Source organism: Ammodytes marinus (genome assembly GCF_949987685.1).
Source record: "Ammodytes marinus genome assembly, chromosome: 9".
NCBI classification, from domain to species: domain Eukaryota; kingdom Metazoa; phylum Chordata; class Actinopteri; order Uranoscopiformes; family Ammodytidae; genus Ammodytes; species Ammodytes marinus.
The window spans coordinates 10,924,876-10,946,562 of NC_137213.1; the positions used below are offsets into that span (position 1 = coordinate 10,924,876).

The window sequence follows — 21,687 nt, forward strand, 5'->3', positions numbered from 1 at the left end:
GTAGCAGCATTTGAGTGAATACAGCGTGAACGTAGGGAAAGCATTAGTGATGCAGTCAAGCTCTAAAGGGCAGGATTATCAAAACAAACAAACAAACAAATCTAAAGCATTAGAGAAAAGGTATGGTATAATGAACAGTAAGTAGAAACTAACAGAATAAACAGACTGTAACGGGATCCTAGGGATTTAGCAGCCATTCAATTTAGGCTCCCTGTTTTAAACACAACATTAAAATAATTATTGGTTGGTAATGTGCAGAAGCACAAACCCTGATCACTAAATTAGCCTTGGCATACAGATGAAGCAAAACATGCGGTACACACATACACCCTAAATCCCACAGAGGCAAACTCACACATTTCATTGTACAATAAACCTTTAATAAATAGTTTGTCATTAGTTTCCCATATTTACATAATAACCACCATTTACTTACGTTGCCATACTCGTTTCTTGGCTAATTTTAGGCACACAGAGAGAGGGGGTTCAGGCCACAAACCACGTCGTACTAAAAACAGGAGTGGCTAGCAGGTAAGTCTTGAGAAATATAGAATAATAATTGCACCAAACAACCAAATAGACCCAAGAGGCAGCCATCTCCTTGAGCAATAAATATATACATTTGCTGTATGTACAACAGGTGATTTTTTTTGTACATTTACAGTCGTCGGCTTGGAAGCTGTACGAGTGCACATGGGGCTGGTGCAGAATCTTACCAGTTGAAGTAGGATCTGAAGTTAAGGGGTTTTTCCCAATGTGTTGGTCCAATAAATGATAAATTAAGAAAAGAAAAAAAAGTATATTTAGAGATTAAATCAACAGATGGCCTCCTGGTCTAGTAACACCCCCTCTGAAATAATAAAAACTATGACAGGTCAGAGCGTTTACGGTATAGTGTGGTCAATGTGTACAGCTTGGCTTGGAACATTCAGTCACTTGAGTTATAATCTACTGAGAAATCTAGGGAAAACAAGCTCAATCAAAAGCAATGGTGAAATGCTTGTTATCAAATGAAGACCGAGACTGTAAACAGACGGATGGAAATTTCGAGGATTTTACCGCCTATAGCCACTATGATGAAAAGGTTCCTAAAACTGACAAGCTGAAAAGCTATAAAACAATAGCATTAAAACTTAGATCTTCAGCCAAAGAAATTAAGACATGAGGAAAACTGAAAAAAAATATCCAAATCAGTCAAGTGCATAAACACACACAATCACACACACACACACACAAAAAAGTATGAAAAAGCAAACCAAAAAATTAATTTGGCACAAAATATATAACAAACATTTCTCTTCAAATTTATGTTAAACGGCACAAAACCCACTGTTGTCTACTACGACTCCCCTTCAGGTTGTAATTTGGCTATTTAAATGCACTTGAGGCATTTATGAAATTAGGTTTTTAAAAATAACAAGGAACATTTTGCAGTGGCCAATAGAGAATGTGAACAAATTGGAAAACGGTGTCAATGATCCAAAGCACGGATACAAGGCGGGGTCAATATTATTCAATAATTGAGCTGCGGCACCAGCAGTTCATTTTCAAGCTGCACCATCTATTAACAAACAGTGGTTAAGACTTGCAGACGGACATATTCGTGAGAATTTATATTTAGTTATTAAAAAATTGACTGTAGTTACTAGTTGTTAATAATGTTTAGGATGATGTTCACAATGCCATCTTGTAACCTGTTACCTCAAGTGCTGTCCTTTCTGTTTTCTTTTGTGTAGTGATCAGGAAAACTGGATTTTTTTCAATTCGATTTTAATTTCTTTATTTTATGCTTTTGAAAGGATGATGCTATATTTTGAATTGATCAAGGCCGCAACATTGACTAGTCTGAACTACTGTTGCAACTGCTTCCCCCCCTATAGGTGGCGCAGGTTATCTATAAAGCTAGTGTGACAACGTCCAAACAGCGCCCCCTTGTGGAGAATACATTAAATGTGAGCTTGAGAGTTACAGGCCAGTTCTGCTTCCGATCTAACATTTCTACCATCAGTTAGTGATCGTTTGAGAAATGTGCCCATTTATAACAGTTCGTATGAAAAGCTTACATGTCAAAGATTTCAACCGTTACATAGTTTATATCAAATTACCACTGTAGAAAATCTTTATCCACCATGTAACATCACACTTCACCTTTGAATTATCTACTGCAGCAGCATGAGAGATATTCTGTTTAACCTAATGATATTAATTCAAAGACTCCGTACTCAGTCTCAGTGCCAACACTGGTGTACTGATAGCAACGCTCTAGGCTCCAAATGGTCCGGAGGCTTTTTTAAAAATAAAACCATGGTTCTCTAAGTCTCAACCCTCATGGTGATAAACGTCAGGAAACAAAACAATAGGAAGGGCATGAGAACAAAAGAAGGAATAAAAAGTGTAACGGCTCCGATGGGAGCGATAGCGTAAGATTACAGAGCCTTTTCAGACCTCGGTCTTCATACAGGTTACGTAATTAATATATATATATAAAGTATATATATATTAAGTCACTTCGAGGCAACATTTGTATCTTGAATAAGAACTTGAAGCACAGCTAGACTTCAGTTTGAACAGAGAAAAATATACAACCCAAACTGTACTACTTATCTAGAGAATGGCAAGTAAACATTGAAACAGTTTCAGCTAATAAAGTGGTCTCTCTCGCACACTTCAGTCTGTGATAGAAGTGTGATGTTAAAACAAAATGTGGTCTTACAAAGCTTCTTTTTTTAAATAGATTTTTAATCTGAACTGGTTGACCCACCCTTACCTATATCAGGCCGCACCATGGCAACAATGCCCTGCAGGGACTCCTCTCATAGGTAAACAGGTGCTGTGCTCCCATGATGAGGAAGAACAGTGTTCCCTTTCTTGGATACTTTAACAGACAAGCATCTGGCCAGATGTTAAGCTTGTGAAGAACCTATGTTCAACTAAGTGTTTGTTACACTTCCGTTGGACAAACAAAGTCGCCACTTCGCTGGCTACAGGGCAATATGAAGAATCACACATGGATTTAGTAACGTTTTGAGATATACCCCCACTCTCACTCCAAATCACTTCTGTTTTCACAACAGTAGGGCTGGGCAAGCTGTTGTATACTCCACTCTGTTAATTCTTTATAGAAACCAAAGTGTCCAGCTCAGCCAAGTAACACACACACACACCTTTCCACTGCAGCCTGAACAAAAAAAAAGGCAATACACTCTTTACGCAGGGTCTTTAGAGAGTCCTCACAATACCCAGGTTTAAAAAAAGAAAATGGCTGCTGAGGAAGGAGTGCCCACTTTTGTGCTGTGGACACAAACAACTCTTCATGGCACTTAAGTCTGATGTGTGCCAGAGGTGAGTGTGTGTGTCCATGTGATAAAATGTGTGTATCAGTCCATGTGTGCAGGGTGGGGGGGAGGTGTATTTGTGTTGGAGCGAGGCTGTCTGACCCCCCTTAGCTGAGGTTATACACTGCTGTCATCCAGTAGTGGCTCTTTGCCCTCTGCCCCGCTCCCCTGCGGGCTGTGTGAGTGGCTCTGTGCCCCGTTGCTGTGCTTCTTGTAGGCGCCGGGCCTTGCGCCGGGCCCCGTGTGCTCAGGGATGAACAGGGCCACCAGCAGAGACAGCAGCACAGAGCACGCACCAAACAGGAAGGGAGGGCCTGGGATGATGGAACTCTGAAGGGATCACAGGAGAAATAAGTCGATTAAGGTGAGACATTGAAGGTGAATAGGGTAAAATGTTTAACTTATAGATATAATAGACATTTTCCACATGAATGCATACATTAAAATAATACATTTTGTATTAGTTTGTACATAAATGTTTGAACTAATTATGTGTGAAATTTGAAACTCTTGAAAAAAAAGAAGCTATAAAAAAAGCTATAAAGCCAGAGTTAAAATACTAATCTAATTTAAAAAAGAAATAAGAGTCCAAAGTTTTTACAGAACAGAGTTTGGATACAGCCTTTTTTCATTTGATAAATAAGAAAATGTACCATAAATAGGACAATTAACGTCAGGGAAGTACTATAGTTGTGTGATATTTTTTGAATTTACTGTAGTAGTATTGACAAAAACAGATTTAAAGAAAATGTCCATTAAAAAATGGTTCTATGGGAGAAATATACAGACGCAAACAGACAAGGTTTAGTCAAAAGAACCCCTAAATGTACATAATGGACGTTTTATTTATAGCAGTATGAAAGAAAACATGTTTTGGAAGGAAAATAGCCCAACAAAATAGTCTAGTGCTTGAAATAACAAACAATGTGTTTAATTGCAGTGTCTTTAGTAATGCTACCATATGTGCAACTTATTATTAGTGTTGTGCAGCTGCCTTCAATGCAACTTCTCTCCTTCATGCTCACCTCATCAGTGGGGTTAGCCATGTTGGATTTGGCACCTTTGTCAGAGCCGTCTGTGTCTGTCAGCTCCACGTGGAACAAGTAGAAGACAAAACCGTAGAGAGCGGGACCCAAACCGTTACAGAGGCCCCGGATTCCAGTAATCATCCCCTGGACGACACCTGTAGGCATGTTCAAAGTATGACGATTTTTTGCAATGTATGAAAATAATAATCCAATATTTTAATGCAATATGTGCATTGATGTATCATAAACAGATACCAATTTAAAATTTTAGATCAAGGTGTTTTCAGAGTCAACTGGATGAAGTGGGACCACCCGAGCTATTAGAAAAAACTATTTACAGATATGTGCACTGTGTTTATCGTCCTCCTCTTTCATTTACATTAGAGTGAAACGCTTGAACACAGAATGTTCTCCATCTCAACAAATGCGAAGGACTGGTATTTTAAAATCAATGTTTTTGCTGACCGCAATGTTTGTCTTGCTCCTAGAATGGAACACTACACTAAGAAAGAAAAGTACCAACAGTTTCTACAAACAGTGAGGCATGCTGGTTTTATAAATATATCAACGGTGAGGAAGATCTAAAACAGTTGAGGAAACTCACCTTGTTGGTCGGGGTCTGCGTTCCGGGACACAATGGCGCTGATGGCAGGGAAAGTGATGCTGGACATGGCTGCAAGAGCTCCAGCAGCCCACATCATCCTACAACCAACAACACGCAAGTGGTAAGGATACAAACAAAATCCTGTTTAACCTTTTGATAGTTTGATTCTGACATTACCTTGAAGGCGAGTTAAAGGTTGTTAAGCCCATTATTAAAATTGTGATCGTTACATCCTTATGGCTACAAATAATTTACACTGAAGCTGTCCATAGTTTAAATATGTCCCAAAGTTAAAGACCTAATGATAAGGGATACATTTCAATTGGTCTTATTATATAATAAGGTCAACGTGACCTTCATGTGATTTAATTTCCTGGGTATTGACCAAAGCAGAGAGGAGCAACAAGGAGATCTTTCAGAGTCAATAGATATACTTGCCGTGTTGCCTTCCTCTCCGAGCTGAAACAACAACAAAAACTGGTGGCGCTGCTATGATCGCACCTCAAGAGAAATTAAACTGATAGTGTGACCTGTTTGTAAGTGTGTGTAGCTATGTTACTGCTTTTAACTTTAAAAAAATTACAATAAGAGGCACTAATCCTCAAACAATAACAATAATTTTAAAGTCATTTAAAGCCTATATGTAAAAAATAAGTCAAACTAAATAATTCAATGTATGACACTATATTGATGCCTGCGTCTCAGTTATTATATTACCGTGTGGCTGTACTAACGTCAAGGCTGTGCTTCCCTCTGGTGGTTTAACAGGGCATTACAACAACAGTGTTAAATAACAAGGAATCCCTATGCAACAAAATAATAGTACCTCAAAAGAGTGGGACTGAAACGCGATAGGGTTCGGTATCATTTAGATTTGATAGATTCTGATCGTTATCTAACTTTGCATCAGGTTCTTGGATTATTATCTGAGTAAACCAAAATAAACAGCAAAAATCTGTAACACATTTTTTAGCAGATAAATTGCTATGTATTTCGTAATTCTCTTGACTCTTGAAATATTCTCCATTTTGCTATGCACAAGTTACATATTTGCTGTGGTTACTGATTAATAAGAATTGGTGACTAAGACTGCGGTTCTGCACCATGCTACAGGAAATGCTTCGTCACGTCAGAAGAACTTCCTTCCTTGCTTGCTTGCTTTAATTTAAAAAAGGTGCAGTTTGTAGAATTTATTGCCATTTTTTTCAGAACAGACTTGGTAGAAATGGAATATAATATTCATAAGTAAGCTTTAATTAGTGTGTTATCTCTTGAAAATATATATATTTTTTTTTAATTTCTCAGAATGAGCCTTTCATATCTACATAGGAACGGAGCACCCCTCACGGAGGCAGCCGTTTTGAACTGCCATGTTTCTACAGTAGCACAGCAATCACAAACTTAACCTCCATATGTTTTTTAATAAATAGTAGGTTTCCTTGAAAATGCACCTGTTGGAAGACCAAGATGAAGTACTATAGCATAAATAACTAAATACATCTTGTCCTCATCACATGATATTGTGGAATAATATGAGGCAGTGGTAGATGATGCCATCTTTAGTAATTAGCTTCATGTCCTTGAAGGCCACTGTAACTTCTGTAATCATTTAAAAGGGAGGGGTCACCAAGGGACCATTGAAATCTTGATGCAATTTAATATTCCTATATTGATCCTTTAAAGAGTCAACAAGTGGAATCGAAAAGCACATTTCTTAATAAATCTCTGTTTCATTGGGTGTAGGATCACATTTGAAGGAATGTAGTGGAAGGGTGTGTGTGTGTGTGTGTGTGTGTGTGTGTGTGTGTGTGTGTGTGTGTGTGTGTGTGTGTGTGTGTGTGTGTGTGTGTGTGTGTGTGTGTGTGTGTGTGTGTGTGTGTGTGTGTGTGTGTGTGTGTGTGTGTGTGTGTGCGCGTGTGTGTGTGTAAAATAACAAGTCGTGGTGACGGTTACTGACCAGGGCTGAGAGCCAAAGCCGTACCACGCCAGCTGGAGGATCTGGAAGCCGAGGCCGAGCAGGATTGTGTTCTTGTTTCCTATTGAACGCATCAGCATCCCTAAGACCACCGTCTGGAGACAAACACAGCACACACAGACAGAAATGCAATAGTATTAATAATTTTCACAATCATACTTGAGTCTTCTTGTCTGACACAGGGCTGCCTAATCGATGACAGAGGAATTGATCCGACAAAATATTTAAAGCAAACTTCCTTGTTTTACGAGATTAAAGGTTTAAGAACTGCTGCTTTTCTTTGATCTGCTGTGAGAAAACAAAGATTCTTCATTTTTTCCACTGTTATTTTTTTTTGATTGTAGAGTATTTCCTTGTACAAACCAAGGACCTAATTCTACAGTAAAAGTGTATTTTTCCGTACCTGAGCTATTATTGAGAGGATCCCCACCACCGCGATGAAGGCAGCCACAGTCGCTGATGTGAAGCCTATGACCTGAGGGCGACACGGCATGCAGACAACACAGGTTAGGACATGACAAGACGAGCACGAATCTCCAACACAAAGCATTCACCCGTTTGTTGAACTAATAAACATAATGGAAGAAGGTTGTTTGGGTGTGGCCTTTTGTAAACACCTGCCGTTTACTACTCCATCTTAGAACAACAGAAGGCGCTTCTATTTCTTCCCCCCCTTGTTTGCGCTGGTGTATTTAGGTCAAATATGCATCATCAGGAGTAGGGCAGCTGGTGCAAGGTGTGTAAAATAAACTTTGAAAATGTGGAGTGATATATTAAGCCCCAATGCTCCAGAACTACTTTGCTGTCCTTTCCAAGATGGTAGTAGAGAAGTATGTGAGTGTGTGTGTGTGTGTGTTTGTGTAACTGTTTGTGTGTAACCGTTTGTGTGTGTGTCAGACTCACCTGACTGGTTTCTCTGACACTATTTACACAAACTAAACATTCCTCATTCTCAAGCAGTTGGGAAAAGGAGACCACGCCACGTTGGTTCATTTTAAAGCTGCCAGCCTCTTCCAGGTGATATTGAACTGACTCAAGCTGTCCATTACAGGCTACTTGAGTCTTAAAATACACTGGTTTGCTTGCGTTAGCATTCTGCTACGACACACTGAAACAGTCCACTCAGCAAAACCGGCTGATCCAATCTTTGCAATGTAGGTGAAAGTGTGTGTCAGGCAATTTCCCCCACAGGTTGTATTGGGTTTATTTCCAGTAGCAATTTCAGCTTTTTATTTGCAACAAAAACGTCTCAAGTATTACACTGTCACGAACGACATGCACATATTAATACTGAGCTGACTTGTCCTTCTCAACAAACCACAACTTTGACAAAAAAAAGCTATGTCTTAGATTTTGTATTTTCCCGAAAGTCCTGTTACACACTGCAAACCCATCGGTCTGACACCACAGGGAAATACGAATGCCCAATACAAGGAATCCTTAATGAACAACTTCCTAGAAAAACATATTGAAAATATGATAAAAGTGTGATGTAATTGTTCAATCTAAACCAAACAAAAATGTTTTCTTAAGTCTGTAGAATATGATGTGTAGGCAGGACATATCTGCAGCATTTCAATATTGAATTAATAATTTTTTTCTTTTTTCTTTTCAAAGATATTCTTTTGGCATTTTATGCTTTATTGATAGTGTAGAGACAGAGTTGAAATGGGGCAGAGAGGGGAGTGACATGCAGAGAACGACCGCGGGCTGGAATCTAACCCGGGTCCGCTGCTGGCCGAGGCCCATGGGGGGGGGGACGCCCTACCAACTGAGCTAAGGGCGCCCCTATTAAAAACGTTTTTGACACACATTTAGCATATAACAAATATTGCACCCTCAAAAAAAATAAACCAACTTGGTCATATTGTGTTTTCGATATCATTTTTGCTTCAAATCCATTCCTTGTTCTGGCCTATCTGTAAACGTGTAAGCAGGGAGTGTGTTACCTGTCTGAGATAGAGGAAGAAGCTGGAGTACTGTCCGGCCTCGGGGAGGTAGGAGAGGAACACTGTGATACAGATGAGCAACACAGTGGAGTCCTGGCCCACCTTACGCAGAGACTGGCCAAGAGAACACAAAGAAATGATTCATTTAGTTTCGTAGACAAATTAATTAAAACATGGGCTATGTCAGTGGCATTTTTGACTTTCAATTGGTGAAATAAGCCTCAAGTAATGAAAGGCAACTCTGACACTGTATCCTGCTTGATCATCATGAATATTTGAAGTCAGGCTGTCAAAGTTATGTAAGCAAATTAAGCTTTAATTTGTATACGCTGTATATAAATGTAAATATACAACAGTCTTCAAGTACCATGGGTGGCAATGATGTGAACTGTGGATAGAAGGATGGGTTCAAATTATTCCAAGTCTGCCTTAAAATAACACATGACATGCCCATGTGTACAGTGGATTCACTCGCTGCTTTTATTCCTCCTGTTCATAACGACCGATAAAAGAACCCGTGATAAAAAAAAACAAAAAAAAAACACAAACAGCAAATAAACTGCACTGCAGTAAACAACCTGTGTATAATACTGTTTCATAACTGACAGAATATAATCAAAAAGTATTAATATGTTGTCACTTACAGCAAAGGGGTCCGCCTGTTCCCAGGAGATGGGTGCTCCCCATGACGCGGGCCTCATCTTCTCGGGCAGAGACTCGGGCACGGCCACCAGGATGAAGCAGATGTCCAGCAGGGCGATGGCTGTGGCCAGGATCACCACCAGCGTGTCGCCGTAGGTTACAGACAGGTACGCTCCGATGGCCGGGCTGGTGACAAGGCTGGCCGCAAAGGTAGCCGACACCTGGAGGGAGAGAGAGGAGCAGAGGTGAGCAGAACAGGAAATGATTTGTATGTACATTCCTGCAGTTTAAAAAAATAAATTGGTTTGACTCTTTGGTTCAGGGAATTTGTCCAAATACAGGCATGATTCTTCACTGATAAAAGGCCTCCTTGGGTTTATAGACTGTGTGGAGGTGTTTAATGACACATATTTTAACACATTTATTTTCGGACTCTTAAGCCATCTGCTCACCAAACCGTATGCCGTGCTCCTCTCATGCTCCTGTGTGATATCGGCCACGTAGGCAAAGATCACAGAGAAGGTGACGGCAAAGACCCCGGACATGGAGATGACAGCAAAGTACCACCTGAGAGAAGGCAAAGAGTTTGGCTTTTCAGCTGAAACAAACTAAAATGGCTAGAATTGAATTTTGTTACATTGTAAATCCTACATTTGTGAAGTTCATAATATGGATAATTTTGGGGCTTTAGTTTATTATATTGCTTTATATTGTAAGGCATTTCAGACTTCAACTTCTAACTATAAACAAGACTGGATAACCGTAAAGAGTTGTCGTAATTTTTCTCTCACCATGGGCTGATCTTCATCAGTGGAATGGGCGCGCACGTGAAGAAGACCGTAAGCAGCAGGAAGGACTTGCGTCCCCATACGTCTGACAGAGCTCCGATCAGCGGAGCACTCAGAAATGACAATAGGCCCTGGAAACAATGGGGAGATGGGATAGAAAGTGTAGTCAATGTATTAGAAAAGTGCTGTAAATGGATAACTTGAGTGAAGTCATTACTCATAGATTCACAATTGTCTGCTAGAGTCATACTGACGCAAAGGCAACTATTTTTCTTTATTAATTTAAAGTCCTGTACATGGACTGTGAAGTCTGGTAACGTCAAGCTATTTTAGAAGCTGGCAGACTCAAGAATTATTTAACTCTACTAAATAAAGACACGGAGCCTGAGAAAACAAGACAATGACAGCAGTCGTTTGCAGAATTATCATTTCTTGAACAGAGAATTTTTTTCTCCAAGCATCACAACACAATAACAAGCATTGGCTCCCAGCTATCTGCAGACACTTGCTTCTCCCTAAATAAAGTCTGACAAGTTGCACTTGAGGCCCTTCACCCTGGAAGTGCTTCAATGACCAGCTGGGTAACCGGCTATAGAACTTGACAGCCTGCAGGTGTTATAGCAAGTCACCGAATTAGTGTCAGGCAGGGCGTTGCTGAACAAGCGCTCACATGCTCAGCAAATCATCCATGGGAAAATAAAAGCAAGACAAACTTGCAGCAGTGCTGAAGAACAATGATACTTCACAGCGTCTGTTTGTACTAGATACACCACGTCTTGTGACTTTACGCGGCCAGAAAAATGTATATTTATCATATTAGTCCACAGAAACTGTCAACAACTGTTGAAGTATAAAGTAGGTAGAGAATTATAATGTGGCTTGCCTTGTATAAAGTACAAAATCAACTCCACAGTGCAAGTAAATGTAAGACCTAAGATTCAAAGTCATTGCAGCATTAACAGCTATGTTATTACATTTGGAACAACAAAGATTTTGCTGGCCACTATCTCAATAGCAGGCAAAAAAACTTCCTGTGCCTCCATTATATTTTCAGACATGAGATAAAGAATATTGAACGTATTTATTCGGTTTGTTTTTACTTTGCACTGTACTGACTTACCTTGACACCATGGATAAGTCCGTTCATCAGGAATGTGTGCTGGGGGAATGTTTCGTGTAATACCTGGAAAACAAACACAGATAGCGGCAGCAGTTGAAACCACTATATCAACATGGTCTGCATCACAAATTCAGACAATGAACCACAGTAGTTTATGTACTCTGCAAAGTTCAACTTGAGCTAGTGAGGAACAAACGTGAGGGCGTAAGGGAAAAACACTTCCCAATTTTCCAAATAATGGAAAATAGGTCAATACATTTTTCATTTAGGTCCACAAGGCAATTCTTTTAAAATCCAATATTATTTACTTTGCGCAGATCTGCATTAAACAAAAAGAAGCAACGTGTTGTGCATGAAGATGAAACATGACACCGGATAAAACCCTAAAAGATAAGGGAGCTTATTTCCAATCTGATCCATGCTTCAAGCTGTGACATGCAGATTAAAGCAGATACAGTATTACTCATTATACAATTGAAACATATTTACTGAATTGCTAACTATATAACATTTCCCCTCTTTGCAATTCTATTGTATCTGTTAAACTGTTCCTAATTTGGACCTCTACACATTGAAATGATTAGTACCATATCTTTGAATTTGACTATGCATTAAACCTATCTAGTTTACGTTACCGATACAATGAAATACATGTAATTAGTCTGGTGTCATGCCATTTATACACATGACATGCAGGAAACGCCATGATCGCTGTGCAGATAAACATGGTGGTCATTCATTCCTCATGTCTGGCTTAATCTTGTTAAATTTACATTTGCACTTTGGTCATTAAATGGCAACATTTAATTGTATTTGTTAGGTGGCTACTGGCATATCTGAGTTTTGATTTAAACCACATTTTTATACCAGTCGCTGTCTCTCTATAGGAGTTGCCCCAGGACAACCCAAATCGTCCACACTCGCTCACCAACACATCAAAAGACAGAAATTCATCTGGATTGAAACACTGCATAGTAGGTGCTTTGTTTACTCATGACAGATGCACCCACACTCTCAAATAGTTGGCAAAGTTTGGGTTTTTAACAGTTCTTTGTTTGTACCAATCGTTGTAATGGTTACAGCTTACACTCGTGGGTATCACTATACTGGATGACTGAGCGCTTTAACGTCCCCTCTGCTCCGATGCAGGTTTTTTTCCTTTTGGTAAATATGATTGGGGAACAGGCAGACACTCTGAGCACAGCCGCGGAGACGAGAGAGCTTTACGGCCTCATTCAATCCTGATATAAAAATGACCTGCTGGCTGGAGGAAAATATTCTCATCCGTTTGTCAAATTTTTATAACACCACCTTACAACATTCGACTTTCAGTGACGCCATTGATGGTTTTTATATGACTATGAATCTATTCTAGCTGACAAATCTACAAATGAAATAATCAGTGAGTGCATATTCTGTGGGGGCAGCACAATCCTCAAAATATTAATTTAATTGGAGAAAAATGTATTGGCTGTCTTTAAAATGATTATTTTTAGCATTTGGTATAATACACCTAAACCAAAATATAGAGAATGTTTTGTTTTTATCCATGTTTAATCAACTGCTGCTGTCAAAGCAAAAAAAAAAAATCATGATATATACAGCCATACACTGTTTTCCTTACAATACTTAATCCTTATGGGAATGTAGGTTAAATGTATGTTCACATAGTGGATGAGGGGATGTTCAGTTCAAAGTCCAGATCGTCAGTGTGTGCAGTTGTACGGAGTGCAGGTGTCATTGACACTGGAGCGAGAACATGAAGTCTCGGTTTAATTTAGGGCGTGTGGAGCTTGACAAGAGGCTGAGCAACAGGATCTGGTTATTGTTTAGGGTTAATGTTTAGATCGTGGCATGGCTAGGACCCCCTCCCCCCCCCCCCCCCCCCTCTTGTGGGATTCAGTAACCAAACACACAGACTGGGAATGCTCCGTGAAGACAGTTGCTGCTGGATACTAATGAAGCAGCTTGCTCATTGAGAGCAGTGGAGCAGTCCCTCTCATCTTTAGGCGCCCTCTGATTAGTCCAAAATGCAAATCCTGCCTCCGCCCAGGGATCTTGAGGGCAACACACCCACCCGTAATTAAGACTGAACAGTTACACATACAACCACCTCCTCCAACGAGAGACTGCCTAGCATAAGCCTGTCTGGTTGACATCATCTGGCTCACAGATGTTTGCTCATCCTTTGTTTGAGATACCAGTTTTTACCCCAGGTAATTTACGTTGGTAGGGAAAAACGTTAGGTAAAACAAAAACAAAACTAGAAGGGAATTCAATTTATCGGAAGAAGATAAAACTATTATTACACGTTCTTGGTCATTATGAGTCATCTTAGGGCTTTGCTAGCTAATTGATCTATGTTTGAAGAAACAGTCATCCTTGTTTTTAACATTTTGACCAATTATTTTTTTGGTGCAAACATATTTCAAAAATACAGGTTCCATTTTGGATTAAAAACCCTATAAGCACTTACTAACCTAAACAGCACTACACTGCAGTGTACATGGGTGAACATGTGGCGTTTGCATGGCCGGAATCTGCTCTGTGGCCAGACAACACAAACCAGTGATCCCCTCCCCGATAAGCCGTTTCAACAAAGAACTGTTGCTCAAACAATACAACTGTTTGATGTCCTTTTCATATTTCTCAGTCCATTAGTGCTTAGCAAATCATATGCACAAAAAAACTCTTGCGTCACCTATGCCCTCGCTCACTTGATTAGAAATGTATTCATTCATAGACAGACACCGATGGGCCTTGTGTGATTCCAGTCAATGGGAAATGCTACTCTTTGTGTGGGGTTGTACAGAGATGAGAGGTGTAGGAGTATGAATACATTAAAAACCAATATGTCAGTTTACGAGAGAGAGAGAGTGTATGTGGTCTTACCGTGAGCATTGGGGTGGTAAGGAGACCCCATGCAAAGAACTCCAGGAAGATGACCACCACAGCATGGTAAACACTGGGCTCACCGATTCCCTGAGGCTGGATGGAGACAGAAAGACACCAGTAAGAATAGAGAGGCCATTAGCTGAGAACCAACAAACACTTTCTACACACGCACCAAAGGGCCTGTTAGTAGCAGTAACACATGAACAGATCAAACCTTAAACGGGGGCCTATTCCAGGCAGCATTCGTCTAATGATGAATGCATGCACATCACCTGATCCTGTGGGACATTCCGCAATTTGGTAGGAGAAATTACCCAACAGCAAGAAAGTTTGTCTTTGCCAATACAGTGCTGACTGTTGAGATAATCAGGCCACCAATCGTATTAGAATCGCATTATTTTTTTTCTATTTGAGATTGTAATTTATATGTAATTTATTTAACTATTGAAATCGGTGCACAGGAAACAATAGACTTAGAGTGCACAACACAAAGAACCAAAGATTTACATCCACACCAATAATTTGACTGAGGTAAAAAAAAGGATTGATTTAATAGACAAATGTACATAATTTACAGTGACTCCCTTAAACTGAGATTACAAATTGCCTTATTGTCAGAAAATTTGGAAAATAAAGATGGTAACGCTTTCTTTAGATATGAACTTACTATAACCATCATGCTATATGTTGCCACAATAGAGCAGTTTTATTTATTCCATGCCAAAAGCAATTCTGCAATTTTTTTCTTGAACACACAGCTTTCTATTTATTCTACAACACAAGTTTTGCGCCGCTTGTGCAGTATCAGTAACCAAAAAAAATCCCTAAAACAAAAACCACCGCAGCTGCATACGTGCCGAGACTAATTTCAAAGCCGGCTAGCACGGTGGTTCTAATAATCCAGTTATACTTAGTGTAATTACGCCATTAATGTGAGTGAGACAACACGCCTAAGCTGTTCACATGACATACAGTATTAGTTTTATTGCCTTACTCCGATTACAAACACATTTTGTTGACATTCTTTTTAACTCGCATAAAACCGCAATCCCTGGAGAAAAAGTCGCTTCACTGGAGAACAGTAAAATAGTCTGTAAGGGTATGACACAGTGTGATAGTGAGTGTGGATGCTGAACAGGATGTTTGGCAGAAAACATGGTGAGGCGTCTGAGGTCTGAACATTTTGGAGACTGTAAACTAGGCCACGGCCAACTTAAAGACACCAATAGTGAGTACGCTGCTCGCTTATGTGGTTTGTCATTTCCCAAATGTGGAGGAAGTGGGTGCACAACTGAAAACCAAATCTAAAGGTCTCGGATATGACTGATTGGGGGAAAGTTCCGCCCCCTTTGTGTTCCTATAATCACACTACCTGATTTTCTGAAGAAAATGAGGAACTATCTGTACAAAACTAACAGTTTCATTCAATAGACGTTGCAACTTCCTCTCCATTGAAATGACGAACAGCTAGGTCTTCGGACATCACACTCGGCTATTGACTAGTGAGTGTCAAAGCCCATTAGATGCTATGGTCGGATGAGGGGCTGGATGTTGAAAGGGAACTCTTAATGGCTGACCAAGCTGAAGAAATACTAGTAGGCAATATCAATGATCTGATTCTGAACCCAGAGCTTCCTTGCATAGAGGCTGGCACATCATGTCAGGTATACAGACCAATCTTTATTAAAACTACAACGCTGCGTGCCATTATGTATATCATATATATTTGACAACAGCCATCCAACTGATTACATAACCAGCACTGGTACCTCGCTGTGTTTATAACAATCCTACTCTTTGCCAACAACCTAATTTGGACCCATCATCAGCTCCAAAGTCTCAATGATTGAAATATCTAGTCCTCGACAGGATAGGTTGTCAACTAGTTTGATGCTTCCAAATAAGGACATTTGTACACATAACAGGACGCTTTCATCATACCTGGATTACAGGTGTCAATGACCCTTAGAATAAGTGTGACTCCTGTCCTGACTGATGTTTAAATGTATAGCCATCGCCCATTTACTAACCACCTTACCCACTAAGAATCTTGGGTTGCCTGACAATTTACCTTAAGGGTTCCAACACCTTAGACCTTTAAAAAGTGTTTCACACTAACCAAAACGATAGACAAAAACAACAGCAATCCCTTTGGGTTAGGGACACTTTCTGCATAAACCGTGAATTTGGTCCAATGAAAAAGTAAAAAGATATTGCTTTTAATTTGGTTTGTTATTCTATTTTAGGCTAAACAAAATACACAATTAAAAAGCTTATAATAATGGTTTTCTAATAAATGTCTCAATGTGATCACATGCTGATGTGATGTTAATGGAAGAAAATTATTAGTAAATGATGAAAATTATTTGAGTTTTTAAAATCGTAACGTCATAAAAAAAGAATAGAATAGAATCCTTAGAAAAAACATGTAGATGTAGCATGTAGATTTCCGAAATGTTGATTTATGACATTTCAATACCAAATAAGACTTTATATTTAAATTCAGGAATTCAATGCTTTTTATGGATTTCTAGAGATCTGCAGGAACGTCTCACCCTTCATGGTTTCTTAAACAATTAGCTAGTTCGTACTAAAAGTAACTTAAAGCAAGTGTAAATACCCAATGTAAACAAAACTCCAATTAAAAACATATGCTGGGGAGCTAATGTTAACCTAGCTCCAGTTTGTGCCTCTTGACACACGTCATTTCTATAAGATGTACACAACTGTAAACCACGTTATTGACATTAAGTGCTGGTTTAAGTTAGAAAAGGTAATTTTGATGATAGAATAATGAGTGTGAATAAAGAATAAAACAAGCTGACGTTGTTATTAGCCAGCTCGCGCTGCTTGAGCTGACGTGTAAACGGACAGGCCGCTTCACTTTAGGCTACGCTAGTTCAAAGCTAGCCGTGTTAACCAGCCAGCTAACAGTTATAACATTATCCAAACCATCGCAGACAGAAAACATACATTCATTAAACAGACGGAGCTATCGACTAACTCCAGCGGGCTGAGGGCCAGTCTAGCTACGTGTTAACGAAGATAAATAAATATTTAACTCACACTTCCTCCATCTTTTATTATAATTTTCTTTGCAAGAAGAATGCTGCGGTTGAGCCGCTTTTTCTTCTTTTTCTCCCCCGTCATCGTTAACTTATGTCCATTCTTGTTGTCAGAGGGTCATCGTTGCACCTATCGAAATTAAAATAATCTACTGATTTCGGCTACTGTGCTCATAACACCTCGGAAGGTAGGCGACAGGGAGCTAGCAGCTAGCAGCGGGCTAACTAAATGATGATTTCTCATCCCCACCTCACTTCAACCCGTCTTCCTGTACCGAGCATCGACCCGCCCCTTCCAACGCAACACCGCTCGACAATTGGCTCCCCGCTGAAACAGCCAAATCCACACTACGCGTATGATTGGCTTAGAAGAATGTTTGTGCTATTGATCCCCAAAAGGTGATTGGTGAACATCACACCGCGGGTCCGGTGCACGTAAAGGAAATTCTTTATATGGTAAGTGGCTGTGTTTATGAAGAAATTGTACAAGATGTTCAGTTCAGCTACTTCCATGAAACCAATACAACAGTTCAATAACGGCATAGAAAACGAATTATTTTTCACACACATACATACTGATACTAGTATGCCAATATCCAACATTTTAGAGGAGAATTTATGGAGACCATAACATACGTTTAAGAATGGATGTGAGGGGTTCTCACCGAGTTTAAGATTTCGGCGGAAAATAAAGTGATGGGAAAAGATATAAAATGTAAACGTTTGTGCTGGAAATCTGCCACAGGGCGTGTGCAGCTGGAAGATATCTATCTACAGGGAGTCACGAAAAAATGGCAGCTTGTAGGTGTACTAAAATGCACACATGGTAGAGATCAAACTAGGGATGAGGTAGTTCATATAATTATTAGTAATTCAAAACATCTTAAAAGTTTTTAACCAAGTCTCCCCTGTGTTGTCAGTCTATTATACAACAAGGGACCAATATAATATAAAACATTTTATGTGTGTTTTCTAAACAATTGGATAGATCTTTCATGGTCTGTTTATTTTGTACAGTTTTTCATAAGAAAAGTACATCATGTGCAATATTATCTGGACTAGTCTTCTATTTTTTGGACATAATATTCAATACAGTTAAAGAGACATGTTGCGGTCAAAACGGCATTATTATTTTTTTCACTTTTGTGAAGGCAGGAGACATTTGGAAATGGTCAGTTTATTTCAGTTGGTGACAAAAGCCCAACTTGGAGATTGCTCACCCAAATTTGCATTATTCCTACCCCCTTATAAAACGTGCATGCATGCATATAAAAACACGTTTTGGTTAAACGGTACCACATTGAACAACCAAAAAAAGGGATAGATGAAAGTCTTTTCAGTCAGTCTAAAAAACGATTCTCTTTACAGGTGTACTGAATCAGTGGTCAGGCGCAGCAGTGTATTCTACAGGAAAATGCAGAAAAACAAGAGCCCAAAATGCATCGTCTCTCTTATCGACGTTAATTTTTTTTTCTCACACAAAACACCATAAACTCTTAATGGTAACACAGTGGTGCAGAATAATGTCCATTAGTGAAGACACACTTGTTTCCTCGAACGCCACAATACACACCTTTTTACAAAATGTGAACTGTACAATTCAGAAATACAAAATCACATACATTGTATAGGTATAAAGAGGCAGAATAGTCCTTGATTTGGGTCCAGATGTGTTATTAAAAACCCTGAGGAGAAAGTCAGTACGCTCACTCATTAAACGCATATACTGTACATTCTCAAATCACTTTGTTTCCATAGCAGCATTGACCAATGGAGGAGTCTATAAAACAAAAGTGTACGTTTATTTATTTTTGTGACATAATTAATTCATCAGGCATTATGTTTAGGTCTGTTCTTCATCCTCATCATCCTCATCGATGTAAGGGATATCCAAATTGTCAAAGCTCCCTCTGAAAGTGCTGCTGGTGACTTTGTTGGTTGTGTCTTGGCTGGGCAGGAAGCACATGGATTGGGTTAAACCTGTCTTTCGTCCCGATGACAATGCTCTCCGTTCATCATTTGTCTGAGCCATAAGTCTGCGAACCCTCTGCGCCAGGTCCATAGGTTTAGGCGGGCAGTCGGGTTTCTGGGTTTTCAGTCGCATGGTCACCTTCTCTGGTAATAGAAACATCTGGTTAGTAAACATATATTCTATGAGCTTGTGGAGTACGCACACACTGTCAACTTAAATTTCTGGTGTTGGTTTGATATTGTAGCTTATGTAGTGAATCAATGAACAAGATTCTTGTTATACTGTATTCAGAACTAGTTATTCGAATGGAGAGCACATGGTCTGTAAGGTTAAAGAGGATATGGAGTTGGAGTAGTTTTAATGTCAAACTTTTAGTCAGAACGTCTACTCTATTGTGACTACTTTCTCAGGCCCTAAATAAGCTCAATAAGTGCTTGGTACATGGTCCAAAACTGTCAGGATCCTATAAACAAACTATTTTGTATTAATTCAAAGGGCTGCGTTCCACCACTTCTTCCTAAATGTGCAGTGGTCTGATAGTAACACAGGGTTTGAAGTTCTCTCTCAACTTGCGGGACCACAATGCAATGTCATTTGCCAAGATGCCGCGATAGCCAATCACATACGTGCATGCACACACTCCTGGGGGATTATTTAGTAGAGTGAACGACAAATTTGTACTGACATTAAAAGAGATAAAATACATTTCCACCGTGATCTGACCTAGTATGTTTCAAGCATTCGTAACCCTTGAGTGTGACATTAGGTTTAGAAAAAGAATCACCATGAAAAAAAGTCAATTTATTTTACTAAAACATTTTCTCCTTAAACCCAGAGGAAGGTGAAGGGACCTTACCTCCCTACTGACCTTCCGAGTCAAGGCTTTCCAGACGGTCCTCCAGGCTCTCGGTGCTCATCGACGACGAAGACGAGTCCAAGATGTCGTTGTCAGAGTTGTCCTGCTCCAGGTCAGGTAACCTGCAGGCCAAGTCCACCCTGATAATAACAAAACAAGATATTATTAATCACTCATGTAGACGCATTGTTCTCAGCGCATTTAACTCCAATAAAAAAATAAAAATAAAGTCCCAGCTCACTTTTCTTGCTTAATGGACTTGATCCTTTCGATGAGTGTCATCTCACTTTCATCCGAATGCCTTTTATCTGGAACATCCAGCAGCTCTGAAGCCTTTTCAACAACCTGTACAGAGATCAGGGTAATGGTCAGCTGGTACATGAAGACATTGAATTTTGACTACTGTAATCGACTCCTGGGTTTCAGAGGTTTAGCTCAAGTTATTTGGATGTAAAAAAAAGGGGGAAAAATATGTTTTAAACTGCAATCAACATTACATAGCATTGGCTGACTCTGGTTTATAAACTGGATATTTTCCAGGTGTACTGGAAACATGTGGTATGATGTTAATATAATGGGAGGATGTTCATTTCCTCAATGTCACATTGAATTTAACACATGTTCCTTTGAGTTGTTATACTTCTTACTACAGCATGGTTCTTGTTCTTGTTTTTTTTTTTTTTAAGATATTTTTTGGCATTTTTATGCTTTATTGACAGTGCAGAGAGACAGAGGTGAAATGGGGCAGAGAGTGACATGCAGAGAACGACCGCGGGTGGGAATCGAACCCGGGTCTGCTGCTGGGCCCGGCCCGGGAGGGGGACGCCTTACCAACTGAGCTAAAGGCGCCCCCGGTTCTTGGTGTCTTGATGTATTATACATCTTTGTAATATTCCAACAGGATTGACAAATGTAAACATATTAAATAGTGACAGCAGGCGACTTGACCCAGGCATTATTTTGTGATGCCTCTTCCTTCTGCCTTACCGTGTTTTGTCTCCTCAGTTTGAGCTGATTGACAGCGAGGGCCTCTGCATTTTCTAACTCCTGAATATTCTGCATCTTCTCATTGTAGCGTCTGAACTGCTCAGTGATCAGGATCTCCACACACCTGCAGAAAACACCCATTAAAAACCATGTTCCTAAAACACACTGCCAGAACCTTTCAGAATGAAAGAGATGAATAAATAAACAAATAAATGAAAAAGCTTCTTGAAGACAGCGGAGAGTTATTAGAGGTTTTCACAACGACTCACATAGTAGTCTTGGCAACATCCTGTATACCAAGGAAGGGATCATCAAAGTTTGGTGAGCGCAGGATGCAGGGGGCAAACACAATGGCGAGAGAGGTCGGTGTCATTAGATTGTGCTCTTCCTCTTTTGCAACCCTAAAAAGTCACACAGATCAAGATCTCACAGGACTTTAATCGAGGCACACAAATAAACAGCTGGCTCAAG

The 21,687-nt window shown here is 39.7% G+C and overlaps 2 protein-coding genes across 10 annotated transcripts in view; both read right to left on the reverse strand.

The window, feature by feature from the left end:
• Positions 1-370: 370 nt before the first annotated feature.
• Positions 371-17,580, reverse strand: mfsd14a2 (major facilitator superfamily domain containing 14A2). The gene is made up of 12 exons (XM_080033899.1): positions 17,403-17,580; positions 14,334-14,429; positions 11,442-11,504; positions 10,325-10,452; positions 9,986-10,100; positions 9,536-9,754; positions 8,892-9,005; positions 7,346-7,417; positions 6,925-7,037; positions 4,968-5,065; positions 4,361-4,518; positions 371-3,665 (listed from the first exon to the last, which is right to left on the reverse strand). The coding sequence occupies exons 1-12, from the start codon at positions 17,484-17,486 to the stop codon at positions 3,453-3,455; spliced, it is 1,473 nt and encodes a 490-aa protein (XP_079890025.1). The 5' UTR covers positions 17,487-17,580; the 3' UTR covers positions 371-3,452.
• An 822-nt stretch (positions 17,581-18,402) lies between these two features.
• The window catches only part of LOC307255098 (myosin IXb), a 30,096-nt gene continuing 26,811 nt past the window's right edge, over positions 18,403-21,687 (reverse strand). For 5 of the 9 annotated variants that reach the window (XM_080033709.1, XM_080033705.1, XM_080033707.1 and 2 more), the window contains 5 exons: positions 21,486-21,617; positions 21,217-21,340; positions 20,471-20,574; positions 20,242-20,369; positions 18,403-19,516 (listed from right to left, as the gene is read on the reverse strand). In XM_080033709.1, the coding sequence (XP_079889835.1) occupies positions 19,245-19,516; positions 20,242-20,369; positions 20,471-20,574; positions 21,217-21,340; positions 21,486-21,617 (760 nt within the window). In that variant the 3' untranslated portion in view covers positions 18,403-19,244. Of the gene's footprint in view, positions 19,517-20,229; positions 20,370-20,470; positions 20,575-21,216; positions 21,341-21,485; positions 21,618-21,687 lie in introns of those variants that run through there. The other 4 variants (XM_080033710.1, XM_080033712.1, XM_080033711.1 and 1 more) reach the window with 4 other exon arrangements.